The sequence below is a fragment of the Chiloscyllium plagiosum genome, unplaced genomic scaffold, assembly GCF_037043375.1.
Source record: "Chiloscyllium plagiosum isolate Xiang-an unplaced genomic scaffold, Cpla_swu_hap1 HiC_scaffold_18, whole genome shotgun sequence".
Classification (NCBI taxonomy): Eukaryota; Metazoa; Chordata; class Chondrichthyes; order Orectolobiformes; family Hemiscylliidae; genus Chiloscyllium; species Chiloscyllium plagiosum.
Genome location: NW_028270156.1, coordinates 33,653,392 through 33,668,840, shown reverse-complemented (window position 1 = coordinate 33,668,840; position 15,449 = coordinate 33,653,392). Strand labels below are relative to the sequence as shown.

Genomic DNA, 15,449 nt, shown 5'->3' with positions numbered 1-15,449 from the left:
AGCTGCACCGTTAGAGGGCAGCTTTCACATGAGGTGTTAAACCGGGCCTCATCCTGTCACTTCAATCAGCGGGTTACATGGTCATTATCACATCACTGCTTGTGAGAGCTTACTGAACGATCATTACAGCATTAAAACAGTGGCTACATTTAAAAAAAACACTTCTTGGCTGTGAAGCACTTTGGGATGTCCTGGAAGGTGCTGTATGAATGCAAGCTCTTTTCACCTTCTTGTCTCTTTGAGAAGAGGGTAGATAAGTTTTGAGGGATTTTCCTCAATATCACTCCATATAACTACCAAACCAGAGACGCATTTGTATTCTAGTCACATGGGGTTAGATTTATGTTCTACTTCCCACACCAACCATCTTACAACTCTTGCACTTATTAACAATTAATGGTAAGTGTGGGGGAGGAGGAGGATCAGCCTATTTTGGGGCTTGTGACCAAAATGAGTTGACTGGAGACCACAAAACCATTTAGTTTAGGATCCATAAAGGTGGATTTTCTTGATTTGGTTTTATAATCCTGAACCTGCCACTATTTTGGTACAGTTTCCTTCGGCTGCAATCTATATACGAGAGTTGTTGAGATTTCAACCATCAGTTGGGGCATTGGAAAGGATGTGTTTTAATATATCAGCTCATGAGATCATCTTTATCAAAGGACTCTGCCATTGCATTGAACATCTTTACTAAAGGATAAGTGACAATTGTTCAGTTTTTGTACATTACGGAGTTTATATTTTGGACAAAAAGCATTAGGATAAATATGTTTGTGATAGATTGTTGAGCCAGCTGGGTACTGGGAATGATGATTTAACAATAAAATATCCAAGATGGCAGCGACCCAGCAAGTCTGAGTCTACAGTGCTCTTCCCAAGACTTGGGCAAAGTGGGTCACCCACCCCCACCACACTCACCAAATCATTTAAAATAGTTTTTACTTAATATAATTAGTTGCTCAGTATTAAATTTAAACAATTTAATCTCCAGTAAAAATGACTAAAGGGAAGGGAGCCCGCAGCTCTCAGCAAGCAGGAACCCCTCCCCTACCCTCTCCAGCTGCATCAGAGGCATCCGCAGCCACCACGGGGGATTTACCTATGGTAGCGAGTCTCGTGGAAATAATCTCCAAACTCGATGCAAAGATTGACACTTTTATTGAAGAGTCCCGAAGCTGATGGGACTCACTCTCAGCCGCGCTGCAAAAGCACAACCGAGACATCAAGGAAATCGAGCGCCCGGGTTCAATTCCCGCCTCTGGCAACTCTCTGTGTGGAGTTTGCACATTCTCCCCCTGTCTGCGTGGGTTTCCTCCAGGTGCTCCGGTTTCCTCCCACAATCCAAAAATGTGCAGGTTAGGTGAATTGGCCATGCTAAATTGCCTGTAGTGTTAGGTGAAGAGGTAAATGTAGGGGAATGGGTCTGGGTGGGATGCACTTCGGTGGGTTGGTGTGGACTTGTTGGGCCGAAGGGCCTGTTTCCACACTGTAAGTAATCTAATTTAATCTAATCTAATCTAAGTCGGAGGGGCGGAGCTAAAGACCGCGACCTCCGAAACTACAGCACAATCGGCCGTGGATCCGGTCTGGACTCTCGAACAGCGAGTCCGGACCTTAGAGAATCACATTGACGACCTCGATTCTCGAGGTCGTCGAAAAAATATTCGTTTGTTGGGCCTTCCTGAACGGGAAGAGGAAGGCCAGCTTACAGTGTTCCTTGAACAGTGGCTTCCACAGCTTTTAAACCTGGAGGCTGGATCAGGCCAGGTAAGGGTGGAATGGGCCTACCGGGTTGCAATACGTGGGCCCGGCTCAAACCAGCGCCCCCGCCTGGTTCTGTTTCGGCTGCAGAGCTACAAGGAGGGGCAGATACTTTTAGAAGCCTCCAGAAATCTTGGAAAAGATCCCCAAGCCATGATCTATAAAGGATCCAATATCATGTTATTCCAGGACTTTTTCCCAGCTCTGGTCCGAAAGAGGAAGGCATTTGATGAGGTGAAGAAGTGTTTAAGGGACTTAAATATTCAGTACTCCTTGCGCTATCCAGCGATTCTATGCTTTAATCATGAAGGGTCCGTGTATAACTTCGGATCACCGGAAAAGGGCAAGGAATTTTTGGACTCTCTTAGATAAATTGTAAGAGATAATTGATGTTGGTTTGCTTTCTCCCCACTCCGGTTTACATCCCCCCCTCCCCTTTTCTTTATATATTAATCCCTTTTTTTTACCTTACTGTTTAATATTGTGTTGGGGGGTGGGGAGAGTGATTTATTTATTTGTTCTCTACTTAACGATTTTCTCCCCCCCTTGTTTTTTTTTAATTCTATATATATATAGGCCGGGGGGGTCTAGTTAATGTTGGTGGGGGGAGGTGGTTACCTTATTCTATTTTACCTCTGTCTCTAGGAGCGGGGTTGTTTTCCCTTGTTATTTTGTATTATTATATTTAATTATTACTTGTTGAGGTTGTAATTTTATAGTTATATATGTTTATACATGTATTAACATTACCACATATATCCAGGTGTTGGTGTGGGTTGGGTGCTCACTGTTAACTCTAGCTCTGTAGTATATTTGAATTTTCTTCATCCTATTGAGAGCGCCTGGGTCAAGGGTGGGGCACTGGTTGGGAGAGGATACGATGGACTTTTGGCAAGGAAGTGATACCCCCTGGGAACAAGGGGGAAAATCTCCATTTAAATATGTTTTATATATTTTTTATTTAGAAATAGTTTTTTATTATACTGTTGTGAGCGTATTGGAGAGCCTTTATTTTTGTAAATTTTATATGCTCTATGCTCGGGATGTTCTGGATAGGGTTTCCCTTCCTGAGATGTCTCGGATTTGCCCGGACGATCTTGGTTGATCAGTCGGTTAAGTGGTGCACCTGGAATGTCAAGGGGAGTAACTCACCAGTCAAAAGGAAGAAAATATTATCAAACCTCAAGAAAGAAAGGGTTGATATAGCTCTCCTATAGGAGACACGCTTATTGGATAAAGAACACTTGAAATTATGACAGGGTGGATTTGATCAGGCCTTTTTTTCTTCTTTTAGCTCAAAAAGCAGGGGAGTTGTTATTCTTATTCGGAAGAATTTCCCTTTCAAGATCCTAAATCAGATAAAAGACGAATCTGGACGATATATTCTGATTAAAGCCCTTATAAATGGAGAGAAATATGGGATTTTAAATTTTTATTGCCCCCCGGCACATCCTTTTAAATTTATAACGGAAGCCTTCTCAAAATTGATGGCTCTCGGTCCTCGTCATACAATTATAGGGGGAGACTTTAATTGTATTATGGATCCGGAAATAGATAGGATTCCCAAGAGTACTGCAGGAGTATCTCCCAGATCTAGACAATTGGTGGGTTTAAACAAAGAATTAGGATTAGTAGATGTGTGGAGATGCCTTCACCCACAGGACAGAGATTTTTTCTTTTTACTCCAATCCACATAAATGCCATACCAGAATCGATATTTTTTTGCCCCCTCAATTTTTTAAAATTCCATATCATCCTGTAAAATAGGCAGTATAGCAATTTCCAATCACGCTGTATATATATATGGAAATCAAGGCGAGGAACAATGAGATATCCCCTGGCCTTGGCGTATGGACCCTTTCCCGATGAAAGGTAGTAAATTTGTAAAGTACTTTTCTTAAGAATTTAAAACTTTTTTAGAAATTAATTTATGTACGGCTAGCAACCCATCGATGATGTGGGAGACCATCAAAGCTTATGCGCGAGGTTTGATCATTTCATACTCAGCGACCCAGAAAAAATTAAAGGGAGAACAATAGCGTCTGCTCGAAGCTCGCTTAAAAGCGGCTGAAACAGCATACGCTGACAGACCTTCTATTATCAAATTGCAAAGGATTACAGCCCTTAGGGCAGCTCTAAACACCACACTTACCCAAACGGCTAAGAGGGAAATATTATTTGCAAAACAAAGGTTATATGAATTTGGCGACAAACCTGGTAGATACTTAGCATTTCTTGCAAAGGAAAAGAAGGCCCCTCAAACTACCACATCTATCAAGGAAAGTACGGGTCTTTTGACTCATGATCATAAAAGGATTAACGCAATCTTTAGAAAATTTTAATTCTGATTTATATAAATTGCAGGATTGCGAAGACAGGACTAGGAGAATGCAGTCATTTTTTAAAAAACTTGACCTTTCCGGACCTAACTCCGGAACAGGTATCGGTCCTGAATGTTCCCCTAATAATCCAAGAAATGCTTGACGCAATTAGGCAACTTCAGAGCAGTAAGGCACCGGGCCCAGATGGCTTTCAAGCTGAATTCTATAAATAATTTACAGGAATATTGGCTGGTCCACTTATGGACATGTGTAACTACTCATACAGTCAGGGCTGTCTCACGCCTTCATTGAAAGAGGCAAATATCTCTCTTATCCTTAAAAAAGGAAAGGACCCAGAAGATTGCACATCATACAGACCAATATCCTTGCTAAATGTAGATTTTAAAATCTTCTCTAAAACGCTAGCATTGAGGCTAGAAAGGGTATTACCACATATCATAGAGGAGGATCAGACGGGGTTTATTAAGGGCCGTAGATCATCCAATAATGTTAGAAGGGTTTTGAATGTGATTCAAGCCTGCCATCAGGGAAAGATACCAGGAGTAGTAGTGTCATTAGAAGCGGAAAAGGCATTTGATAGGGTTGAATGGTCATATTTGTTTTACACATTGGAAAGGTGTTTATCAAATGGGTCTCAACACTGTATAGTGATCCCAAAGCAGTTGTGATTACCAATGGATTAGGCTCGGATAGCTTCAGTGTGGATAGGGGCTGCCGTCAGGGATGTCCTCTCTCTCCATTGCTATTTACGCTAATAATTGAGCCACTAGTCAGAAGCTATACGGGCTGATCCTAATATAACGGCCCCGAGGATTGGTACAGGTAAACATAAAATTACCCTTTATGCAGATGATGTTCTTCTATTTCTCAGTAATCCTTTGATGTCCGTGCCTCACTTAATCCAAGTTATTAATACATTTAGTGTATTTTCAGGCTACAAAATTAATTTCTCAAAATCGGAGGCTATGCCAATGAGTGGCCTTGCTAGTATATCCCACTTATTGGACGGATCCCACTTTCCCTGTCAGTGGTCCCTGGAGGGTTTTTTATATTTAGGCATTTTCATTACCCCAGTATTTGGTCAGTTATACAAGGCTAACTTTGTGCATTTACTGGAAAGGATAAGGCAGGATCCCCAGCGATGGGGAGACCTTTCAATTTCCTGGCTGGGTAGAATAGCACTAATTAAAATGAATGTCCTGCCCTGTCTCCTCTTCCCTCTGAGAATGTTTCCGGTGATGCTGCCGAGGCTGGCACTACGTAAATGATATGGCTGGTTGAGTTCCTTTATCTGGAATCATAGACAGCCCCTTATTAAGCTGAAGAAGCTACAGCTCCCACAGGCAAGGGGAGGATTGGACTTCCCAGATTTTAGGAAATATCAGTTAAGTTCCCTATTAAGTTACATAGCTGATTGGGTTTTGTCTGACCCGCAATCAATCTGGCTGGACATCGAGGCTTCTCAAGTAAAATGCCCACTTATTAACCTTTTATTTTTAGACAAGAAGAAAATCATTACGGATCACTGTAAAAACCCTATAATAATAAATACAATTAAAGCTTGGAATATAATGCGGCAAAATGAGGGCAACTCACATGAAATATCCCCCTATGCTCCGATAGTGGGAGCATGGGGATTTCAACCGGGATTTACAGATGCCAGTTTCAAACTCTGGAGATCCAGGGGTATCTCCTGTTTAGGGGATCTATTTAAAGAAAGGGTCCTGATGTCTTTTGAACAGCTGCATCAGAAATTCGGATTACCTAATGGAGACCTCTTTCGATACTTCCAAATTCGAGATTACATACAGAAAAAGACTACGTTATTAGATAGTCTTTATAAATCAGATAGAGAATGTAGAGTGCTATGGCCAATGGGGGTATCTTCCGTCAGTACTATTTATCATTTACTACATGATGAAGTATCGGGAGATATGGACAATCTGCTTAAACATGGGATCAGGATTTGGGACTAGAAATCTCTATAAAAACATGGAATGACATTTGGGAAAACGCCTGAAGAATCACCATCTGCAACAGAACTCAGGCTATCCAGCTGAAGATACTTCATAGGGCCCATATAGCACCGGATCGATTGGCAAAATTTAAGGCAGGAGCATCTCCAATGTGTCCAAAATGTAAAATAGAGGTGGGCACTCTTGTACATTGCCTATGGACCTGTCATAAGATCCGTAGATATTGGACTAAAGTAGCAAGTGCTCTGACAGAAATCTTAGGAACGGAAATTAGAGTGGACCCTGTATCTCTCCTTTTGGGCTCTTTGAACTTACCCTCCCTGGATATGCACGGGAAGAGATTATTTTCTATTCTCTTTTTCTGTGCAAGGAAAAATATTTTGGTAAACTGGGTGGCTGAGGACCCCCCTGGACTTTCAAATTGGCACAGATTAATTATGGAATGTATTCCCCTTGACTTCCTTACAAATATGGTGCACCAAAAGACCGAATTATTCCATAAAATATGGCAGCCCTTCTTGAATTATATAAATACAGATATTTCGGCCATCCTAACAAGGGATTTTATTTAATTGAGATGGCGAACCTGGCTAGTCTGGGGCCCCTTAGGAGAGGAATCTCGCACGAATACGGGTTTTGTTACGATTTGATATTAATACATTCCAAGCATGTATCTCACTACATAATTTCTATCTTATCCGTCATTTTTTATTCTCTTATTTGAATAATGTAAGAGACTTAATTATACACTCTGGTTAGTTGTAGGTTAGATTAGTAGTTAGGAGAAAGTGAGGACTGCAGATGCTGGAGATCAGAGCTGAAAATGTGTTGCTGGAAAAACGCAGCAGGTCAGGCAGCATCCAAGGAGCAGGAGAATCGACGTTTCGGGCATGAGCCCTTCTTCAGGAATGAGGAAAGTGTGCCAAGCAGGCTAAGATCTTAACATGCTTTGCACACTTTCCTCATTCCTAGATTAGTAGTTAGTTGAGTTTTGTTTTTTTTTCTCTCGGCATTTTTCTTTTGTTAAATTTTGGTTATTATTTATTTAAGATTTAATTGTATATCAATGTTTGTATATGGGATTTTTTTATTTTGTAAACTTGTAAAAATGTTAAATTTTCAATAAAAATATCTATTAAAAAAAAACAATAAAATATCACTTACCTGCACATTTCGAAGCCTAGCTCATGTGCATTTTCGACCTGTGCCTTTGTTGCCAACAGTGAGCCAAGTTGGTTACAGGTATAACGTGCTTGAACTAGTGATAGATTGTAATCACCTTGCAAGCTGACGTGGAAAATCCCCATGATTCGACATTTGCTGATTTCGATATCTGCAATAGAAAGATGATCATGAGACATGACTTGGGAATAGGATTCAAACCCAAGGAGCAAAAGTCTCCTGCCTCATGGTAATGGGGGTTAACTTCGACTGAAATAATACTGAAAAGTACAGAGAGATTGTCGGATTCTGGAACCAATTATAATTTCAAAACACAACATTGCAAAGTAGAAGGGCAAGATTGGATTATTTATCAATCTAAGTATTAAACTTAGAGTCATAGAGATGTACAGCATGGAAACAGACCCTTCGGTCCATGCCGACCAGATATCCTAACCCAAACTAGTCCCATCTGCCAGCCCATATCCTCCAAACCCTTCCTATTTATACACCCATCCAGATGCCATTTAAATGTTGCAATTGTACCAGCCTCCACCACTTCCTCTGACAGCTCATTCCATACACATACCACACCCTATTTGAAAACATTGCCTATTAGGTCTCTTTCATATCTTTTCCCTCTCACTCTAAACCTATGCTCTCTAGTTCTGGACTCCCCCACCCCAGGGAAAAGACTTTGTTTATTTATCCTATCCGTGTGCCTCATAATTTTATAAACCTCTCTAAGGTCACCCCTCAGCCTCCGATGCTCCAGGGAAAACAGCCCCAGCCCGTTCAGCCTCTCCCTATAGCTCAACTCCTCCAACCCTGACAACATCCTTGTTAATCTTTTCTGAAGCCTTTCAAGTTTCACAACATCTTTCCGATAGGAAGGAGACCAGAATTGCACGCAATATTCCAACAGTGGCCTAACCAATGTCCTGTACAGCTACAACATGACCTCCCAAAGCCAGCGCTCCACGCAGGTGCGACCATCGAAGTCACAGCATTCAACTAAAAGCTCTTCCCTTGGCCAGGCACTCGGCGCCATCAGAGAAGACAGGATCAGATGCCCCACTGGCCACTCAAGGCCAAGGACAAACCACGAGACAGGCGGCTGCAACAGCGGCAGCCTGCAGCTCCCAGACGTGGTCTGTGCCTCTCAACACTCTCAAATGATCAACAATCGAATTGGGTCAGCGTGTTGAACCAGCGAGCTCCACAGCGAGGCCAGCGGCGCACCAGCCAGACCTCTGCGGCTCCCTTCACTCATTCCACTACCGGCCAACCGAGAGATGGACTCAATGCAGAAGTGCAGAGCGTAGACAGACCTGGGGGGGCTCAATACTTCGAGGCAGCATCGTGTCCCGTAGCATCTTAAATACAGGAAAATGTACTGGGATGCTTCACAGCAGCATTATCAAATAAAAATAGATAGGGAGCTAAAGAAGAACATAAGTACAGGTGGGCTAAAAGTTAAGTAGGTTGTAATGAGTGATCTAAAGGAGGATGGTGGAGGCGGCAAGGTAGGAGGTGTTAAGGTTCCCATACCATCCGCTCCCTCTCACGTAACTGACCGCATCATTCTTTTTTAATTTTATTTTTCTTCATTTAACTTTTGAATCAAATTCATCTTTTGTTTCCTGTGGAAGCGGTGGTGGAGTGAGGTTACAGGGGGCTATTGGACGGCGGACTGGTCCATTCCTAGTAGCCCCGGCAGTTGCAGCTTGTGCAACTGTTTGAGTGTCTATAAATTGGGGTCTGTTCTTTCCCTTTGGTATTTTGGTAGCGCCTGCAGCGGTGGCAGAGTGAAAGATATCTTGGTCCTCATGCTTTGATTTAGATGCTCAGTTTGTTCTCAGAAGTTGAGATGGGTCCCAGTCCTTGAGAGCTGGGACAGTCTCCTGGTTATGGTGGCAGCTGGAGTATCGGTGCTGATGAGGTGGCTTTGGCAGAGGCAATGTTTTGGGTTCAGTCAGCAGTGATGGGGGCTGCTTCAGTGTGCATCCTCCTTGGTGTAAGAGACCTCAGGGACAGCTCTGGCAGCTGTGGAGTGTGGAAGTGTTCTGTAGCCACTGAGGAAATCAATAAGCCATGTATGGAAGAAAAATGAAATTTGTCTGAACTTTGTATGATTTATGTAATTAAAATTGACTCCGCTTATGGTGACTCATTCACATTTTACTGTATTTTCATGAATACATGTAACTATAAATTACTATTATCATTAGAATGGTACAGCACAGGAATGGGCCCCTCGGCCTACAATGTTGTGCTGAACATTAAATTCAAATTAAATTAATCCCTTCTGCTTGCCTTTGGTCCATATCACTCCATTCCTTGCATACTCATGTGCTTTAGTAAAAGTCCCTAACCGCTCCTATTGTATCTGCCTCCACCACAACCCCTGGCAGTGTATTCCATACTCCTACCACTCTCTGTATAAAAAACATGCCCCTCTTTGAACTTTCCCCCTCTCACCTTAAATGCATGCCCTCTAGTTTTAGACATTTCAACTCTGGGAAAAAGATTCTGATGGTCAACCCTCTCCATGCATCTCATAACTTTATAGACTTATATCAAGTCTCCCCTCAGCCTCAGCCATTCCAGAGAAAACAACCCTAATTCTTCTAGCCTCTCCTTTTAGTTCATACTCTCTAATCCTGGCAGTGTCTTGGTAAACTTCTTAAACACCCTCTCCAAAGCCTCCACATCCTTCCTGTTATGTGGCGACCAGAATTGAATGCAGTACTCTAAGTGTGGCCTAACCAAAGTCATATAAAGCTGCAACATGACATCTTGACTCTTGTACTCAATTCCCCGAGCAATAAAGGCAAGCATGCCATACACTTTCTTTACCACTCTATCTACTTGAATGGGAGAAAGTGAGGGCTGCAGATGCTGGAGATCAGAGCTGAAAATGTGTTGCTGGAAAAGCGCAGTAGGTCAGGCAGCATCCAAGGAGCAGAAGAATTGACGTTTCCGGCATGAGCCCTTCTTCAGGACACACTTTCCTTATTCCTGAAGAAGGGCTCATGCCCGAAACATCGATTCTCCTGCTCCTTGGATGCTGCCTGACCTGATGCGCTTTTCCAGCAACACATTTTCAGCTATCTACTTGAATGGCCACTTTCAGGGAGCTATGGACCCAAGATCCCTCTTTACATCAATGCTGTTCAGGGTCTTGCCAATAACTGTATATATTTTCCTTAACATTTGATTTCCCAAAGTGTTAACATTTGATCTCCCTGACATTTACCTGGATTAATCTCGATCTGCCATTTCTCCGCCCATATCTGCAGCTGATCTGTATCATGCTGTATCCTTTGACAACCTCCTACAGTACCCACAACTCCACTGATCCTTGTACCGTCTGTAAACTTACTAACCCACCCATCTATGTTTTCATCCAAGCCATTCATATATATCTCAAAATAACAGAGGTTCCAGTACAGATCCCTACAGAACACCGCTAGTTACGGACCTCCAGCCTGAAAAACAACCTTCCACCACTACCCTCTGCCTTCTATGGGCAATCCAATTCTGAATCCACATGGTTAAATCACTGTGGATCCCATGCATCTTAATCTTCTGGATGAAGCAAAGAGTAATGATAAACGGGTCTAATTTGGAATGGCAGGCAGTGACCAGTGGGGTACCACAAGTTTCGGTACTGGGACCGCAGCTGTTTTCAATATACGTTAATGATATAGATGAAGGTATTAAAAGTAATATTAGCAAATTTGCTGATGACACAAAACTGTGTGGCAGGGTGAAATGTGTGGAGGATATTATGAGAATACAGGGTAACTTGAACAGGCTAGGTGAGTGGATGGATGCATGGTAGATGCAGTTTAAAGTGGATATATGCATGGTTATCCACTTTGGTGGCAAGAACAAGAAGGCAGATTACTATCTAAATGGATTCTGGATCGGTGGTGCTGGAAGAGCACAGCAGTTCAGGCAGCATCCGAGGACAGGCAAAATCGACGTTTCGGGCAAAAGCCCTTCATTAGGAATAAAGGCAGAGAGCTTGAAGCGTGGAGAGATAAGCTAGAGGAGGGTGGGGGTGGGGATAGAGTAGCATAGAGTACAATAGGTCAGTGGGGGAGGAGATGAAGGTGATAGGTCAGGGAGGAGAGGGTGGAGTGGATAGGTGGAAAAGTAGCTTTTTGAATCTGTAACACCAGCAACAGTTCTCCTTCAAGATCCTCCGCTCCACGCTTGCAGCAATGCGCCGGCACCTAACCTCTCTACAGTCATCCCTGCCTCAGCTGAGGGCCACATTCTCTCAGAATTGCAAAGGACCCACTCTGTACTATATCCTCAGGAGAATCCATACTCTCAACAAACAGTATTTCAATTCCATCTCAAACATCAAAAACTGTAAGTACAACAAACTTTTATCTACCCACCTCCATAATCAGCGCTCCTCAAACATTCCAGAAGATTCCCCTGGCCTCGGAAACGCCATTAGCCATGCGGCTAATGCAGCTACCACCCCCACACTGATTGATGATGTCACTTCTGCCCCCATCATGGCCACTCCCACAGCCACTTCCGCCCATCACATCATCGCCGATGCCACACGCTCAGTGACTTCCACCACCCCTACTGCCGTGTCTGCCACCATTTCCGCCCCCACCAGCGCCACTCACCTGCATTCTGCTGACACGCCCCCCCCCACAGACCCCACTGTCACTATCCCCATCCCCCAGAACCCCGAGGGGAACACTACCCCTGCTCATGACTCTACCCCCATTACCCCCACCATCACACCCACTCCAGGTACTGGCTCCGACCCCACTCCCAGCTCCACATCCACACCCACACCAGCTCCCAGCCCTGCCGAGTTTTCACCATCCCTCCAGACCTTCCCCTCACTGAGAACGAATGATCAGTCCTCAGCAAAGGACTCACCTTCGTCCCCCTCCGTCCACACATCAATGAATTTAATACACGCTGTGACATCGAACAATTCTTCCGTCGCCTCCGCCTCCGAGCTTACTTTCACAATCAGGATTCCCGCACATCTTCCGAGGACCCCTTCGCCCACCTCCAACACACTGCATCCACCTGGACACCCCGCGCTGGCCTATTACCTGCCCTCGACTTCTTCATTTCCAACTGCCGCCGGGACATTAACCGCCCCAACCTGTCGACCCCCCTCCCCCACTCCAACTTCTCACCCTCACAACGCGCAGCCCTCCAATCCCTCTGCTCAAATCCCGACCTCACCATCAAGCCAGCGGACAAAGGGGGTGCAGTGGTAGTCTGGCGCACTGACCTCTACATCGCTGAAGCCAAACGCCAACTCGAGGACACCTCTTCCTACTGCCCCCTTGACCATGACCCCACCCCCCCATCACCAAACCATCATCTCCCAGACCATACAGAACCTCATCACCTCAGGAGATCTCCCATCCACAGCTTCCAACCTCATAGTCCGGGAACCCCGCACTGCCCGGTTCTACCTCCTTCCCAAAATCCACAAGCCTGACCACCCTGGCTGACCCATTGTCTCAGCATGCTCCTGCCCCACTGAACTCATCTCTACCTACCTCGACACTGTCCTATCCCCCCTATTTCAGAAACTCCCCACATACGTTCGAGACACCACCCACGCCCTCCACCTCCTCCAAGACTTCCGTTTCCCCGGCCCCCAATGCCTCATCTTCACCATGGATATCCAATCCCTCTACACCTCCATCCGCCATGACCAGGGCATCCAAGCCCTCCGTTTTTTCCTCTCCAGACGTTCCCAACAGTACCCTTCCACCGACACTCTCATTCGTTTGGCCGAACTTGTCCTCACCCTGAACAATTTCTCCTTTGAATCCTCCCACTTCCTCCAGACCAAAGGGGTAGCCATGGGCACACGTATGGGCCCCAGCTATGCCTGTCTCTTTGTTGGCTATGTAGAGCAGTTGATCTTCCGTAATTACACTGGCACCACTCCCCACCTCTTCCTCCGCTACATTGATGACTGCATTGGCGCCACCTCGTGCTCCCGCGAGGAGGTTGAGCAATTCATCAACTTCACCAACACATTCCACCCTGACCTTAAATTTACCTGGACCATCTCTGACACCTCCCTCCCCTTCCTGGACCTCTCCATCTCCATCAGTGACGACCGACTTGACACTGACATTTTCTACAAACCCACCGACTCCCACAGCTACCTGGATTACACCTCTTCCCACCCTATCTCTTGCAAAAATGCCATCCCGTATTCCCAATTCCTCCGCCTCCGCCGTATCTGCTCCCAGGAGGAGCAGTTCCACCATAGAACACACCAGATGGCCTCCTTCTTTAGAGACCGCAATTTCCCTTCCCACGTGGTTAAAGATGCCCTCCAACGCATCTCGTCCACATCCCGCATCTCCGCCCTCAGACCCAACCCCTCCAACCACAACAAGGACAGAACGCCCCTGGTGCTCACCTTCCACCCTACCAACCTTCGCATAAACCAAATCATCCGCCAACATTTCTGCCACCTCCAAACAGACCCCACCACCAGGGATATATTTCCCTCCCCACCCCTCTCCGCCTTCCGCAAAGACCGTTCCCTCCGTGACTACCTGGTCAGGTCCACGCCCCCCTACAACCCACCCTCCCATCCTGGCACTTTCCCCTGCCACCGCAGGAACTGTAAAACCTGTGCCCACACCTCCTCCCTCACCTCCATCTAAGGCCCTAAAGGAGCCTTCCACATCCATCAAAGTTTTACCTGCAAATCCACTAATATCATTTATTGTATCCGTTGCTCCCGATGCGGTCTCCTCTACATCGGGGAGACTGGGCGCCTCCTAGCAGAGCGCTTTAGGGAACATCTCCGAGACACCCACACCAATCAACCGCCCCGTGGCCCAACATTTCAACTCCCCCTCCCACTCTGCCGAGGATATGGAGGTGCTGGGCCTCCTCCACCGCCGCTCCCTCACCACCAGATGCATGGAAGAAGAACGCCTCATCTTCCGCCTCGGAACACTTCAACCCCAGGGCATCAATGTGGACTTCAACAGCTTCCTCATTTCCCCTTTCCCCACCTCATCCTAGTTTCTAACCTCCAGCTCAGCACTGTCCCCTTGTCTCGTCCGGACTTGTCCGACCTGCCCAGCTACTTTTCCACCTATCCACTCCACCCTCTCCTCCCTGACCTATCACCTTCATCTCCTCCCCCACTGACCTATTGTACTCTATGCTACTCTATCCCCACCCCCACCCTCCTCTAGCTTATCTCTCCACGCTTCAGGCTCTCTGCCTTTATTCCTGATGAAGGGCTTTTGCCCGAAACGTCGATTTTGCCTGTCCTCAGATGCTGCCTGAACTGCTGTGCTCTTCCAGCACCACCGATCCAGAATCTGGTTTCCAGCATCTGCAGTTATTGTTTTTACCTCTACTATCTAAATGGAGTCAAGTTAAGTAAAGGGGAAGTACAATGACATCTAGGTGTTCTTGTACATCAGTCAGTGAAAGCAAGCAAGCTGGTAAAACAGGCTGTGAAGAAAGCTAATAGCATGCTGGCCTTCATAACAAGAGGAATTGAGTATAAGAGCAAAAAGGTCCTTCTGCAGCTGGACAGGGGCCCTGGTGAAGAAAGCTAATAGCATGCTGGCCTTCATAACAAGAGGAATTGAGTATAAGAGCAAAAAGGTCCTTCTGCAGCTGGACAGGGGCCCTGGTGAGACCGCACATAGAGTATTATATGCAGTTTTGGTTTCCAAATTTGAGGAAGGACATTCTGGCTATTGAGGAAGTGCAGCGTAGGTTCACGAGGTCAATTCCCGAAATGACGGGACTGTCATATGTTGAAAGATTGAAGCGAGTGGGCTTGTTTACACATGAGTTTAGAAGGATGAGAGGGGATCTGATTGAGACGTATAAGATTATTAATGGATAGGACACTCTGGAGGCAGGAAGCACATTTTCGCTGATGGGTGAATCCAGAACCAGAGGACACAATTTAAAAATAAGGGGTAGGCCATTTAGAACAGAGTTGAGGAGAAACTTCTTCACCCAGAGAGTGGTGAGTGTATGGAATGCTCTGCCCCAGAAAGCTGTGGAGGCCAAGTCTCTGGATACTTTCAAGAAAGAGATGGATAGAGCTCTTAAAGATAGTGGAACCAAGGGTTATGGGGATAAGGCAGGAACAGGATACTGATTGTGGATGATCAGCCATGATCATAATGAATGGTGGTGCAGG

At 45.4% G+C, this 15,449-nt stretch overlaps 1 protein-coding gene across 1 annotated transcript in view; it reads right to left on the bottom strand.

Moving 5' to 3' along the window:
• lyve1a (lymphatic vessel endothelial hyaluronic receptor 1a) overlaps positions 1-15,449 on the bottom strand; it is a 72,915-nt gene that overhangs the window by 46,008 nt on the left and 11,458 nt on the right. Inside the window, exon 2 of the mRNA XM_043705688.2 lies at positions 7,247-7,415. Coding sequence (XP_043561623.2) covers positions 7,247-7,415 — 169 coding nt within the window. The remainder of the gene's footprint in view (positions 1-7,246; positions 7,416-15,449) is intronic.